This window comes from Plecotus auritus, assembly GCF_963455305.1.
Source record: "Plecotus auritus genome assembly, chromosome: 12".
Lineage (NCBI taxonomy): Eukaryota > Metazoa > Chordata > Mammalia > Chiroptera > Vespertilionidae > Plecotus > Plecotus auritus.
Window position 1 is genome coordinate 41,697,186 of NC_137778.1, and position 15,490 is coordinate 41,712,675.

The 15,490-nt window shown below is 45.7% G+C and overlaps 1 protein-coding gene across 5 annotated transcripts in view; it reads right to left on the reverse strand.

Moving 5' to 3' along the window:
* The window catches only part of RNPC3 (RNA binding region (RNP1, RRM) containing 3), a 29,338-nt gene extending 18,827 nt beyond the window's left edge, over nucleotides 1-10,511 (reverse strand). For all 5 annotated transcript variants that reach the window (XR_013959425.1, XR_013959426.1, XM_080648020.1 and 2 more), the window contains exons 1-12: nucleotides 10,141-10,511; nucleotides 8,609-8,656; nucleotides 8,088-8,206; nucleotides 7,075-7,158; nucleotides 6,530-6,641; nucleotides 5,201-5,269; nucleotides 4,013-4,155; nucleotides 3,505-3,630; nucleotides 2,840-2,988; nucleotides 1,370-1,531; nucleotides 1,180-1,274; nucleotides 1,021-1,079 (exon numbers count right to left, since the gene is read on the reverse strand). Coding sequence is in view for 3 of the 5 variants with exons in the window: in XM_080648020.1 (XP_080504146.1) it covers nucleotides 1,021-1,079; nucleotides 1,180-1,274; nucleotides 1,370-1,531; nucleotides 2,840-2,988; nucleotides 3,505-3,630; nucleotides 4,013-4,155; nucleotides 5,201-5,269; nucleotides 6,530-6,641; nucleotides 7,075-7,158; nucleotides 8,088-8,206; nucleotides 8,609-8,656; nucleotides 10,141-10,332 (1,358 nt within the window). In the remaining 2 variants the exon portion in view is untranslated. The remainder of the gene's footprint in view (nucleotides 1-1,020; nucleotides 1,080-1,179; nucleotides 1,275-1,369; nucleotides 1,532-2,839; nucleotides 2,989-3,504; nucleotides 3,631-4,012; nucleotides 4,156-5,200; nucleotides 5,270-6,529; nucleotides 6,642-7,074; nucleotides 7,159-8,087; nucleotides 8,207-8,608; nucleotides 8,657-10,140) is intronic.
* Nucleotides 10,512-15,490: the final 4,979 nt, after the last annotated feature.

The following is a 15,490-nucleotide window of genomic DNA, read 5'->3' on the forward strand; positions in this document are numbered from 1 at the left end:
CCATATAGAATTATTTTCCCCATGAAACTCTAATTGCAGGCAATCCTGGAAAGAGAAGAAGAGAATGTATACACACATTTGTACATATCGACGTACATAAAATATTTATTTATGTTTCTTACCGTCATGACTTAAAGGCAGCAACAAGAAAAAGGACCAGCAAGAAAATCTTTTGATATTCTAATAAGAAGAGGCATCGTGGACCAATGCATATAATGGAGAATTCTAAGACCCGTGCATACCTATCTAAAAAGGTACAGACTAGACTTGAAAAGGGCTGGTTGCTCAAGAAGTTTAAAGCAAAATTAACTAGTTGAGAGGTCTCTCTCCTCACCTCTTCTACTTCTAGTTTACATGGCCAACAGTCTTATGGACTTAGGAGCCAACTTTATGGAATTTCAAAGAATAAAATTCTAACTGCAGACATTAGCTGTTATATCATTTACAAAGCATATCCCTCGGTTACGCTCCATAGGAGCCTTGCTCGACTCAGTCCCGTTCAGAGAAGTGACGGCCAGGGGGCGAGTGAGAACCTGTGCCTGGCTGCGGTGGGCCACAGGGCGAGGCACCAGCCCTGGTTTTCCCCGTGGGCTCGGCACCAGCAGCTCTGGCGGCATCCCTGAGCTCTGAGGAATGCAAAGCCACAGGCCCTGCCTCGGTCTGGAAACCCAGGCTCTCTGGGGAGGGACCCAGACCCTCTCCAGGTGATTGCTATGCAGGCGAACCTCTGCTTTGGGACCCGAGCTTCTGATGAGGCTGTTTCTCTGAGTACATTTTACTAGAGCTCGGCCACCAACAGTTTTAGGTGTTGTTGGTGGCTGCTCTCATGCTCCAGACGCAGCCCTGAGCTGCTGCAACGGGACCACGTGGCCTGCACTGAGATGAAACACTGAATGGCTACGACCTGGCCATTTGCAAAGAGCCTGCTGCCTCCGGCTTCTCACAAGGGACGGGCGCGGGGATGAACCGGGTTACTTCCTCACCGGCGAAAAGGAAACGCAGAATATAACGGCCACTTACATGATCCGTTGTGTTTCTGATGAAAAGTCAACATATCTTCCAAAAATAAATTTAAGGTCCTAGAATTTCAATAAGGAAAAAAAAAAAAAAAAAGTAAGGAAGTCCAGCCAAAAAAATAAATAGTAAAATAATAAACTTCATTTACAAATGTTGACCTACCTTTTCTTGAACATGTTTAGCTAAATTCTTTACATAAATCCTACAGTTTGGTTCACCAGGTTCATAACTTCTGAAAACCGAAAGTGTCTCCATTTCTTATTTAAAAACAAAACAAGGAAGCAAAGTTAAGATATTTTATATCAGTTTGATGGCCTGAAGGGAGCAAGGCTGGTTCCGGTCATGAAATTACCTTCTCTAGAGACCCGGCCCTTCTCCAGCGCCCGCCTGGAGATACACTCGGACGGCGTCTCGTCCGAGTCCTCCTTACTTTCCTCCGCGGGACTCAGGTTAGGTTTGGGGAAGATCTTCCCAAACCCTACAGCGGACGCATCACCTTGGGCGGCAGGTAAATCTAAGGGTGAAGGTCAACAGGAGCCATTAAAAATCCCTCCTTTCAAGACAGTCTGTTTTCCAGTTTTAGTTTTCCAGACGTCTTTGGCACGAAGCCCTTTGGTGTTTTTCTCATTACTTTACAACAGGCAGGCACAGTCTACTTGTCAAGGTTCAAATAGTAAGTACTTCAGGGTTTGCGGGACTAGGACCGTGTCTTCGTGATGTACAAAAACTTGTACTAACAGAACTGGCGCCCGCCGGCACCTACTCACAAGGCCGTCTCATTGCTGTTTCCTAACCAACACGACGATTATACTAAGAAAACCACTGCACATCACACTTAGCGAGCAATGAAAAAGTCAGTCAGCGTAAGAATCCTTCTAGTTCATTCCCAGTGTGAACATCAGTGCAAACCAGACTCCAGCGCTCCTCGGAGTCCATTACTGCCAACAGGCAATGTGACATTCCCACCGGAAGCACCAACTCCAAGTGTATAAAAAGGGGACCAGGGACCGTATGCCATGGTCCTGAGGAAGCCCTGACTGCACATTTCACAGAGTTCACAAACACTAAGACGGAAACGCTGCGTACAGAACGTAATTCTAACACAAACGCTGACTGAGCAACGTGTTGATATCACATTTAAAGAACTATGCTAAGCGAAATAAGCCAGTCGGAGAAAGATGAATATCACATGATCTCACTCATTTGTGGAATATAATGAACAACATAAACTGATGAACAAAAACAGATCCAGAGACGGAGAAACATCGATTAGGCCGTCAAGCCTCAGAGGGAAGGTAGGGGAGGGTGGGGATAAGGGGGAGAGATCAACCAAAGGACTTGTATGCATGCATATAAGCCTAACCAATGGACACAGACACCAGGGGGGTGAGGGCATGAGTGGGGGGGTGGAGGGGTAATGGGGGGATAAGGACACATATGTAATACCTTAATCAATAAAGAAAAAAATAAAATAAAGAACATTTACTTTAAATTCCTTAAAGTAAATGTGAAAGGATTAAAAAAACAAACAAAAAGAGATTAACTCATAGACAGACAACAGTATGGTGACTGCCAGAGGGAAGCAGAGATGGGGGAGGTAGGAGAGAGTAAAGAAGGGACAAATGTATGGAAAGAGACTTGACTTGGCACGGCGAACCATATACAGATGATACAGCGAACCATATACAGATGATATATTATAGAATTGGGCCCCTGAAACCTATATAACTGTATTAACCAATGGCTCCCCAGTAAATTCAATAAAAAAATAGAGAGCATTCCTTTATACGAAAAAAAATAAAAAGAACTAGAACATGCTTACCAGGATTTTGTTCTTCAAAATCATCTTCCTTTTCCAAATCTTTCTTAAATGCAGCTGGCATGTCGGTAGATATATGGAACTCAATCTTTTTATTCCCGACCGGCTGTGGTTGATCGAATACATCCGACGGTGACAGCACCGGGTGCAAACTGCATGCAGTTCACAAACAATCACAGCGTTACTTCGCAACCGCAAAGAACGTCCCCGGGAAAACACTATTTCGTGTTTACTGTACTTTAAAAAGCTAACACTGACAAAGCACTCAACACTACAGGCAGTTCACCAAGTAAAACCTGCATGAACTACTTCCATAAACCCCGACACGTTCTACTGTGAGTCCTATGAAGTTCCTAGTTTAGACAGATTGCATAGTCACTCAGCAAGTAAGAGACAGTACGTGAGAACTATTGAAAATGGAGAAAAAGATCATTTTAACAAACGCCTTTCTCAATTTATGAAGTTATGAGCTCAAGGGAAATTGACATAGAAAAGTTCCATGAAATTAAAATCACAATTAAGAGTAATTTAATCTGATTAAGATATGGAAATGCATAGAAATTCATGGCAAACAGACATCTCTGCCACAACTGTATTGAAGAAATGAGAGTTCCGCAAGCAGACTAGCGCCTACAGAACCCTCATTCCATAATCCAAAACAGAACCACCTGTGAGACACGGGCGCCGGTGTGGTCAGCATGTCCTTTATTTTTCGCCTTTTTCTCACATGGCGCTGTCTTGTTGCTTTTGGTCTTTTGGGCTGAAGATTCGCTAATTCCATTAGTTTGGCCATTCTGCCTTGGGGGAAGGAGAAGGAAAACATTATTTCCGTACACCAAAAGGTTGCCAGTTTGATTCCTGGCTGGGGTGAGTACAGGAGGCAACTCACTGATCGATGTTTCTCTCTCACATCAATGTTTCTTTCTCTCTCTTCCCCCCCACCCCCCGCCATTCCTCTCTCTAAAAAAGAAAACACAATCAATAAACATATCCTTGGGTGAGGCTTAAAAAAAAATGTATAACTACTATATGCTTGAGGGGTTGGCGCTGGGGATGAACAAGTTCTAATGTCCCCAAATGACCAAGAATTACAGTAAAATTCAGAAGAGCAAGAGAATCTCTTCTCAGAGAGTGTATCTCTTCGAATCTAAACAAGTATGATATGAAGTCACGGACCTCTGTCGGTCTTCCTCATCGCTGCTTTCGTATTCGGACTCTTGACTCGATAAGTCCTCGTCCTCGTCCGGCAAAGGCGGTTCCTCCGGGGGCCGAGGAGACGCAGGTGGCAGAGGGGCGTGTAACGGCACATAGTCTTCATACTAAACAGCAACAACAAAACCGGTGATGTTTCCAGAACAGATAAACCATTCCATTCGATGCATGGTTCTCATCTCTCTAGCTCATGCTATTCGGACAAACTCCACACGCGGAGGGACACCTGCGTGGCAGATGGCTAGCTGAGCAAACACGTGCTGCTTCTTCCTGGCACCTGGCATACACCTTTAAGAGTCTCTCCTTAAAGGTGTATGCGAAAGTAACCAAGTATTTCCAACTTCCCTGGCAGTTAAGATTCACCAGGGAACTGTTTTTGCCAACGAAGGGTTGGCATGAAAACCTTCCACACGTGAAATTCTCTTCCTTCTTGCTCGGCAGGCTGCACGGCAAGCCCTCACTGACCTGGGACACCCGTGGGGACAACCGAGGTCGTAGAATGACTCAGCAGGGCAGAGCATCACGCTGCCCTATTTTTGGAATGAACTTGACATGGGCAAGAAGTAGCTTCTATTGCGTCAAGTGACTAAGACTTGAGTTTATCTGTCAACTGCAGTTGGCATAATCGTAATACCCTTGCACTGAGCCAGACACTGGGGTGGCGGGAGATTTTTCCATGTAAATGTCAGGACTGAAAGTCATTTCTCATGGTGGTCATCCGGAAAGGACCGTGGCAAAATGACTGGAATCACTCCCGAGCAGACAATGCCTGCTACCTGAATGGCTGATCAATGTGCACAGGAAGTTCTCATTAAAATATCAGCAACCTTTCTTCTGCCATGAAAGCTCTCTACGCCACAAAACCGCGGCGGGGGTGAGATAAGGAAGTCAGGCGGTGAGATAAGGAAGTCGCAAGGGGCACGCTGCTCTGGATCAAAGGGCTAACCGCTCTGCAGGGGGCCGGCCTTCCTTGGCGGCTCTGCCACTCTCCGTTCTCCACGTGACCCTCATCCCCATCACAGTGACTGTACCTGCTCCTGGGTTTCAGGGCACAGGAGAGGTCAAAGGCCCAGCACCTGGAGCGTGTAGCCTCAGTAATCCCGCCCCTGGAGGAGCAGTTTTCAATCTTGAAAATTCTAAGAGCTTTCTTACCATGGGAGGCCGTGCAGTGATTGGTCCAAAAGGTGTGGGCAAATTCATTTTATTCATAAGATGAAGCACCTTAAAGTGACAGAGCATTTAGAACCGCTTAGTAAAATGGTGTTCAGCTCAGGTTTTATGTACTTAAAAACTCTGCGATGACACTACCGATTAATGTGGTGCAGAGGCCGGCAGACCTCTCACCTTCACGACCCCATGACAGGCCTGGAGCAGGCCCTGGTGTATCTCAGGTTAGCCTTCCTAAATTCCTGTCAGCTCTGCAAACGTTATTCTCATTATTACAATACAAAATCTTCTCCCATGCTATTTCCCCCTTGATCATTGTAAAGTAACAAAATCAACATTATCTACATTCTGTACTTCAAAAAGTATCCTGTTACTATCAATACTTTCAAACCTTTGCCAAGGGGTCAACTATGTCCTTTCCTTTAAGAATCACTACTTCAAGGTGTATGCTACAGTAACCAAGAATTACCAGAAATTGCATTTCCCAAATTATCTTGTGTTTATTAGTATTAATACTAAACATAATGGGCTGCTTATGCCATTCCTATATAATAAAAGGCTAATATGCAAATTGACCGAGCTCCAGAATGACTGGTCGCTACGACACTAACTGACCACAGGGGCCAGGAGCTCAATGCAGGAACTGTCCCCTGGTGGTCAGTATGCTCCCACCGGGGGAGCGCTGCTCAGCCAGAAGCCGGCTCATGGCTGGCGAGCACAGCCTCCACAGCAGTCGGACATCCCCCGAGGGGTCCCGAACTGCGAGAGGGCACAGGCCGGGCTAAGGAACCCCGCCCCCCCTACAGCCCCCCAGTGCACGAATGTCATGCACCAGGCCTCTAGTAGTTTATAAAAGCCTGTACTTGAATGCAATAATATTTCATTACCATTTGAAATGGACTGAATGTCTGTGACCCAACCCCCCACCCCCAATTCACATGCTGAATCCTGACCCCCAATGTGAAGGTATTAGGAGGTGGGGGGAAGGGATGGGGCTTTGGGAAGTAATTAGGTCATATGCCAGGCCATCTGCCACCCGAAGAGGGCCCACACCAGAACACCACCTCGCTGGCAACCTGATCTCGAACTTCCAGACGTAAGAAATCATTTTCTGTTGTTTATAAGCCGCCTACTCTGTGGCACAGTTACAGCAGACTGCACTGATTATGACAGCTTTAAGCTACAGCACTATCCATGCCTGTCGGAATTAGTCTAATTAGTACTCTATGGAAAACTCTGAGAATTGGCATGGAAAATAAAACGTCAAGTTCCTCATGCATTTCCTGTGGGGAACGCTGGTTTCACTCTACGCACCTGGACGTAGAACTTGGGCACACTTGCCAGGGCGTTCACTATGTTTGCGAGGATTGTGCTGGACGGCGGGGGGTACATGTACTTGAGGCAGGAATCCAGAGGAAATGTCAGCCTAGAAAAAACATTTAAAATGCTTACTGTGTTCCACTGAGTTTCATGTCAAGAACTCGTTGTAGATAATCTGGTAACATTCAGAACCGATCCAATAATTCAGTACTCTAGGGTTGCTTGGTGCCTAATAGACCCAAACAAGCACATTTAGGAGGAAAGCTATCTTCTGGCCGCATTACAGGAAAATAAGAATTTTCTTATCAGACCTTATCTCGTAGCTCTGAACATTCTAATGGAACCAAATTCAGTGACCAATTCTTATAGCTCAAAATGTTTAATCGACAGATTAAAAATAGACATGAAAAAATATCCCTTTTGAATAAATTATCTGATTTACAATACACACACACACACACACACACACACACACACACACACACACACCCAGAACAACAAAATTAAAAGAACAACAAAATACAAAGAAAAGCACTCACCCATGGTTTGGTGCAATTCCGTTTTCTACAGTCAAACAACCAAGTTCTTTTTTTTCTTTATCATCTTCCACAGGCTCCTCAGACCTAGGACACACAGAACCAAAGTTGATCTGAACTTTAGAAACAGAGTGAAAAAATACATACAGAAAAAAAAGTTATCTTTTCACACGTGGCATTATGAAAACGGTTCCATATAAGTAAAATGTTCAGATACTGTCCGTGACATGCATCATTTCATTTAATCTTCATTGAAACCCTAGGAAGACGGTGTGGTAAATCTCACTGAAGATTGAGAACCCCTGAAATTTACCTGGTATACAACAGCGATGCCCCAATTTCTATAACCACATTGCTCCTCTCCCCCAATTTCTAACTTAGAAAACCAGGTGAAGGCCCAGAAATCTGTATGCCAGTCAAGATCCTAGAGCAGTGGTTGGCAAACTGCAGCTCGCGAGCCACATGCGGCTCGCGAGCCGCGGTTTGCCGCTCTGTTGACTAATGAGTTTGCCGACCACTGCCTTAGGGAAAAACACTTAAAAAACATTTTAATAATGTACTAATGTCTTTAACCTGAAGTCAAAACTTCTGGGTAAGGGTAATGCCTTACGCAGTGGTTGGCAAACTCATTAGTCAACAGAGTGGCAAACTGCGGCTCGCGAGCCACATGGGGCTCATGAGCCGCAGTTTGCCGACCACTGTCCTAGAGGATGCAGCTGGTCCAGGGACTACTAGTCTTCGAGAACCACTGGTGTAAAGTTTATTTGTATAGGTTATATAACTTACAAAGAGTTATAACTGAAACCAAATACCAGTCTTTGATTGCAAAAGTCTTATCTATGCATGACACCCACTGTCTGTAATACAATGTTGTTAACACAACCCTCTTCCCACATTAATCCCTAATATTAAATCAACTCCTAATGCACGACTAGGAACAAAAATACATTGTTTGAATGTACTAGATTCAATCAGAGAGATGTATCAATGTTAGAAAAACCCAACTATGTACGCACCTCTTCTTTTTGTCTGTGCCTGCAGAGGGACATGGGGAATGAACTTCATCTTGCTCTTTTGCAAATTCAACAACTAAAGTGTGACCTAGAAGTTTCAGCTGGTGGAGTCTTGTCAGTGCCTTCAGTTGGAAGAGAAGAATAGGAATTTGATAACTGAACCAACAGTGATTTGTTAGAGACCACCTACATTTACACATGGCCTTTGTTAATGCTGTTATCAATCCTTTGGCTCTTTCTTTCCCATTTCTAATTTCAGGCTGCCCAGCCTTTCTTACTGGCTTCCTATCACTTAGCAAAATTAAAATCTGATTAAATCCAGCACACAGTTAATCTACTGTTCTTAGATCCCAATACCTAGACTTTGTTTGGGTAAGATCTGCCAACTGGCAGAGTCAAAGGGAGCCTGTGGAGCCAAATCTTGAAATACAAACCCTTTTGCTTTTTAAAAACTATAGTTCATGCGTTATTTTTGAACCAAGACTGGATAATTGTTAACTTTGATAGTAAAGAAAAAGTCCCACCTTTACAGCTGCTTTTTCATTAGGGAAAGTAGCAAACGCTGTATGTTTCTGAAAAAGAATTAAAGTACAAAAATTATTTCAAATATAATTTCAGTTTTTCATAAGGAAGTCTGACATTTTACCAGTTATTAGTGATTTGACACATTGATAAAATCTTGGAAAAGAATGAAAAATCAAGATCACTTTAACTGATTAAAGCTAACTTCATTACAGTGGTTTTGAATCTTTTCTGGATCAGACTGGAGATGGAAACTATGTAGCCTTTTTTGTTACAGGTATGCGCGCGCACATACACGCGCACGCGCGCGAGCTCGCTTGACATCCGTCAAATAGTTCAACACATCAAAAGTTTCTAAACTACTACTATACCCAAAGGACTATCCTTAAACTCTCCAAAAATATAAAATATCTGCCATTTTATAATACATATAAAGATCTTAAGCTTTATATACCCAAATGCAGAGTTTAAAAATGTTCATAAGAAAGAAAATTCCTTGAGTGCATGTTTCCTTTGGGCTTTATCTTTGTAATACGGGTTCAAAGGAAGAACTCTATTTTTAAATACAAATTGTGAATATTTTTATAACAGAAAAGGAACACTAAGTCAAAAGAAAATAAATTATCATGCTAAGAAAGAGTTCTTGCCTAAAGCATTTCAAGTTGCTTGAGTACATTGTTACTTTTGTCTAATCCGATCCAAGATGACTTGATTAAGTGCACGTAAACTGAATCGCCTAGATTCTGTCGCCATAGAATATTTGTATCTGCTGGTCCACAGCAGGCCCTTGAATAATGAATGTCATTTTGTTCAAAAGTCCTCTCCTTACTAGTTGATGAGCTGCCTCGGGAGCTTGAGTAACTCTTGTTTCTGTCAATCACCTATGGTAAGACCAGATTCCTTATATGTCCTTTTGCTTAAAGTTGCAGCACCTGTCAATGACATCGAGGACTTACTGCACCTGACACTTGGATCAAAACTGGTCTTTTTCACTGATCCTCAACCCTGGCTGCATGTCAGAACCATTCGCCTAGGCCTAGGGGGACTTCAGCACCATGGATGACTTGCCCCATCGGAGACCACCTTGCAGAAACTTAACAGCGCCGTTCCTCTTCTAATGCAGACAAATCCAGCTAAAACATCTTCGGGTATAAAAGAAATGAAATAGAAATTCTGTAACTAGTTCACTCCAATTTACTATTGCAGTTTCTCCTCTATGTTCATGGACTGTCTTATTACTGGCTTATAAATGAACCAATATTTTTTAAGTCCTTCTTCCCTATTTCCGAGAGTACGGAGACTGGGAGAAACACCCCCATTTTCCGAGGCGTTTTGGGATCCTCAAGATGGGTACATAACTAAGGCACGTTGCGTTCTTCAGCCTCGCCTTCCCCCCCCCCACACCTCCCTTTCCCGCGGCGCTGTCACCGATCCAGGCTTCCGCCCATCAAAACGTCGCTGGACCCGCGGGAGATCGGGATGGAAAAGGGGAGCCCCACGCCGGGAGCGCATCTCCCCACGCGAGCGCCCTTACCAGTCGCCCCTTATCGGACAGGACGCGCACGGACTGCGCCCCGAAATACTTAAGCAAGTCCTCTTTCTCCTCCGCGGTCAGCTCGGCCGGCAGGTGCCTCACGAGGAGGGTTCGGTCGCCCCGCGGCGGGGACAGCGAAGCGGAGCTCGGGCATCCTCTGGCCGCGGGCAGCGGCTGCTCGGGGGCCGCCATCGGCCCCGGAGAAGGAAGGACCGGGACGCGGAGCGTAGCACCGCAGTGGAACACAAGCTGGGACCAATGTGTAAGTTTTCCGCCTCGCGCGAAGGATTCTGGTAGCACGGAAATGCCGCGAGAGGTGGTCGCCTTCTCGCGAGCCTCTCGCGAGAGTGACACTTTGGAGGGCGGTTCCTGGGACTGGAGGGCGGTCCCTGGGGCTGGAGGGCGTGGCTCTGCAGTGATTGGAAAGGAACGTGGTTAGAATTCCAGGCGGCTGCGGAAGGTATTAAAAACTGAAACGTGCCCGAGAGAGTGTGAGGCTTTAAGAAGTTGTCAAAGAAGGAACAGAGAGGCGATACCTCAACTGAGCTGAGGAAGGAGGAGGGAAGCCCGACAGAAGGAGTCTGTTGCGCATGTGCGGGCGGGGAGCGGGGAGCGGGCAGGGGCGTGGCGCCTGCGCAGTCGGCCGCCCTGGCGGCGGGATTCCCGCCCCTGCCTGGAGGCCAGGAGGGTGCAGTGAGCGTGTGGGTGTGGGTTTACTGTAGAGACAGGATTCCTCGGAGACAGCAAGTTCTTTTTGCAACTCCGTGAGGTCCACGCAGGCGGAACTCAGTGTACGGAACAAAGTGTTGAAACACGTGTTTTGTCTTCTGGGGCGTTGTGCACCCAGCAGCCCGGTGGGCGCTCAGGCCAGGGCTCATTTCTGGACTAATTCATGCTTTACTCCTGCATTCACCTCGTGCAGCAGTGAAGTAGAACTATCTGCTCTTGCTTGCAGACACTCAGGTGTTCTTGTTTCTGTACACTGAGACATTCGGCAAATGATCCCCTTAATGATCTTGATCTTCATCCAAACGGGCCCTTGCCTTTAAGTTCCCGTATACCTTGTACCTTCTGGTATGACACGGTTTCCTGTGTATTCCGGTCATTTGTAAGTTTGATTTGTCGCGTGCACTTCATCATTACCCCTCACCTGGAATGTTGCCCTAGCCCTCCAATGGGTCTCCTCACTTCCACTGCACACACCCTGCAGTCTGCTCTCCCTCGCTGTACCTAGTGCGATTTTAAAAAATATTTTTTTGATTACAGAGAGGAAGGGAGAGGGAGAGCTAGAAACATCAATGATGAGAAAGAATCATTGATCAGCTGCCGCCTGCACGCCCCGCACTGGGAATGGAGTCCAAATCCCTAGCATGTGCCCTGACTGGGAATCTAACCTTGACCTCCTGGTCCACAGGTCGATGCTCAACCACGGAGCCACGCAGGCGGGACATCCAGTCTTATATTTATCTTGCTTGTATCAGGGTTTCCGTTTTGCATTCAGAGGCCGTTAAAAGCACAGCTCTGGGAGTGAAACTGCCTCGGTTTATATTCCTGTTCTGCTCTGTGACTTGGGGGGAGTTCCTTAACTGCTCTGCCAAGTTTTCTGATCTGTAAAACGAAGACACCGTCTTCCTCGTAGGCTTGTTATTAAGTTTTAAATTAATGAATCTGCCATACAGTTGTTCTCTTTGTTACTTTTACTTTTAATTGCTGACTATATGGGTAATGTTTGTCTTCCCCACTAGATTTTTAGGAACCATGTTATTTTCTCCCACCATTGTAGCTCCAGACCCCAGCTCATAGTAGGCACTCTATAAATTGTTGTTGAAAATAATAATAATAATAATAATAATAATAATAATAATAATAAAAAGAATGGTTTAAGTCGAAGTAACAATGCATGCTTGTGTGTGCACTGAAGTCAGCCGCGTATTCTGCAGTTACCAGTCACGGTCACTAGATGGCAAGCTTGTCCCAGGCAAGGCAAATGCTTTAAGGGCCTGAGGAACTGAAGATGGGGAAGTGTCACACACAGTAGTGTATGGTTTTTAGGCTGGTAGAAGGAGAGGAAGATGGAAGTTTAATTATAAATAAGATTTGCCGATTATTATTCTTCATTCCATCATGTGCTCTGCCCCTCTGACTAGCTCATCTTTCATTTGATTGATTTATTTTTCATTTTTTACGTTTTTAACCGGCCACACACGCACACTGGCTGAACGTGGGTGGCCTGGCTGCTGTGACAGCAGGTTGAGGCCCGCTGTGATTCTGAGTCACAAGTGAATTGGTGCCTGCGTGTCTGTGGGGGAAGAGCAGCGTGCCCCTTCCCGTGGCGGCCCCCAGGTGTCCCGCTCACCCGCAGGGCAGGCCCGAGACCTGGCTGCGGTCACCTATGGGCACTTCTGTCCTTGACGTTTTGTTCAGTAGAGATCAAATCCTGAACGCATTAACCCCAAAGCCGGCAAGAGGCGTACATAACGGGACATGCTGAAGTTTCAACTCTTCCATTTCTAGAAAGTTCTCCTTTACTTCTGTTTACTTAAGGACCAACTGATGCCATTTTCCCTTTCTCCCCTCAGGACATTTTTTCCAAATGGGAAAAGCTAAAGATATTTGCTGAGCTCTTAAGATCCCTTCAGCATCCAAACTTCAACCAAACTCAAACCAGCTGCGCTTGTCAATGTTTGATTTCAAAATTCCGGGGCCTGAGGCTCCATGTGGTCCTTGTGGGCACGAACCACCAGTCAGGGCTTCCAGAGAAAATGTTTGCTGGCTCCTAGACCCGGTGAGAGGCCCCAGGACCTGGTCCAGGACCTGGTCAGAGGCTGCACCTGCCCCCTGGGCACAGTCTCAGGCAGAGCCCAGAGCACACAGGAGAGTGTACGGAGGTCAGTGGGCATCTGCATATGATACATCTAGCATTTCTCCTTCCACTGACACCTCGTTACAACATTCACAATTTCCATTGAAAAACAATGCTCAGAAAGGTCTCTTTTTAAATATATTTTATTGATTTTTTTACAGAGAGGAAGGGAGAGGGATAGTGAGTTAGAGACATCAATCAGCTGCCTCCTGCACACCCCCTACTGGGGATGTGCCCGCAACCAAGGTACATGCCCTTGACCGGAATCGAACCTGGGACCCTTCAGTCCGCAGGCCGGCGCTCTATCCCCTGAGCCAAACCGGCTAGGGCTCAGAAAGGTCTCTTACAGGATTATTATTAACCAGAGTTTTCTTAATTCTTTCAACCACAGACCTTGACCTGCTGGTTCCCAAATCTACCATGATTATGGCTGGAACATGAGTTACATTCTATCTTACGCCCTCTGTCCTTTATTCTTGAGCAAGAACTTGGTCTTTTTTTTTACCTTCTGACTATTGCTCATTATATGGGTGTGAGGCACGTGCCATTTTCATTCTCTTCCAGCTCACAATGTGTGTCATTGGGAAAAGAAACTGCTATTGTGCCTGTTTAATTTCACCTTTTTTAGCAACATTACCAACAGGCACCTGGTAAAAGAAAGAAATGAAAGTGTTGAAGAGGCCCTAACCGGTTTGGCTCAGTGGATAGAGCGTCGGCCTGCGGACTGAAGGGTCCCGGGTTCGATTCCGGTCAAGGGCATGTACCTTGGTTGCGGGCACATCCCCAGTAGGGGGTATGCAGGAGGCAGCTGATTGATGTCTCTCTCTCATCGATGTTTCTAATTCTCTATCCCTCTCCCCTCCTCTCTGTAAAATATCAATAAAAATATATTTTAAAAAAAGTAAGTGTTGAAGAGTCTACAAATGAGATAACCTCTAAATGATCAAAGTTTGGGGCTTTTGAAAATTAATTTTATAAATATCAATCAATTGAAATTGATTAAATGTGTGTATATGCTTCCTATAATCAAAAGGCATGTGACAATATTTTTCTCTACTTTTAGCAAAAAGGAGGGAGTCGCATAAGGTTGCTTCTATCTGTGAAGTTTTTAAAAGCCTTTACCTATTTTCAGATAGTTTTAGCCAGATTGTATATCACAGTGTATTAAGTCAGAGAAAATACCTGTTTCGTAAGATCAAAAACAAATTGTTATTCTAGGTAAGCTGCATGGTACATCTAAACAACAGAAGTCTGACATTTAGTCAATATTTGTTTTCCAAATTAATGATTTTGGTCAGGACAATTATTCAGTGATACCTCAATTATCTAGAATTAAGCAAACTGGCAGCCGTTCTCATGTAAAATAAAGCCTACCCCCCCCCCATCAAAAAATACGCAGAAATCTCTGAACATTCAGAGGGGTAACTTGCTCCAGACTTCCCCGTTTCTCAGCCATGGGGCTCCCCTTGAGCTACCTCTGTTTACTTCAGGGCTGGACTCACTGGCTGGGAGCCATCACGATCCAGCCACTGACCTTGTTTCAGGGGGAGCAGCAGACAGTCCAGTGAAAGTCCGCTGGGATCGGCTGGGCTTGGTGATAGGGCGCTGCGTGGTGTGGAAACAGCGAGGCGTGCTGTTAACGAGGGAGCGTGGCCCCAGAACAGGGCCCCAAAAGGAGCGGCCTGGACGTTGATCCTGGGCAGGCTTGTTTCTCTCCTGAGACACGGCTCCCCCACCGGCTCCTGTAGGCAGCCAGGCTCCCTCCCTTCCGTGACACCCACCTTTGTGGCATTTCCCGCCAGTAGCTACCAAAAGAATCCCAACTCATGGATCTAGTGCAGCCGTGGGCAAACTACGGCCCGCGGGCCAGATCCGGCCCGTTCAGCTGTTCTATCCGGCCCGCGGAGCCGAAAGAGCGGAGGGTTCTCTTGCTCTCCTCTCCGCTCCTTTACTTTGAATTTATATTAGTTCACACAAACACTGTATCCATGCTTTTGTTCCGGCCCTCCGGTCCAGTTTAAGAACCCATTGTGGCCCTCGAGTCAAAAAGTTTGCCCACCCCCTGATAGTGTATTCTTAGGTGATCTCTTTCGTCCTTTATTCGGGTTCCTCTTTTTGATTTGTGAACAATTCTAAGACCCTCCATGGTGTAGATCTGAGGTGCAATGAAAAGTTGAAGGGTAAAGACAGGCCGCCCGCCGCCATTCAGTCTGTGGGTGCATGTTTCTTAACCTGTCAGAATAAAGACCCGGGGGGGATAATGGACCACGGCTTCCTTTTCGTGTCTTTGTCCCCAGTTTCTACGGTGATTTCTTGTGCCCTGTTAGTAAGGGCATTATAACTTATAGGATAACAATCTGGATTATTGTTTCTTAGAAAAAATGGATACATGAAGAAAAGCATATTTATGTTTGAGATATTAAGTTACAGCCCCAGCCAGCGTGGCTCAGTTGGCTGAGTGTTGTCCCGTGCACCTAAAGGTTGCCA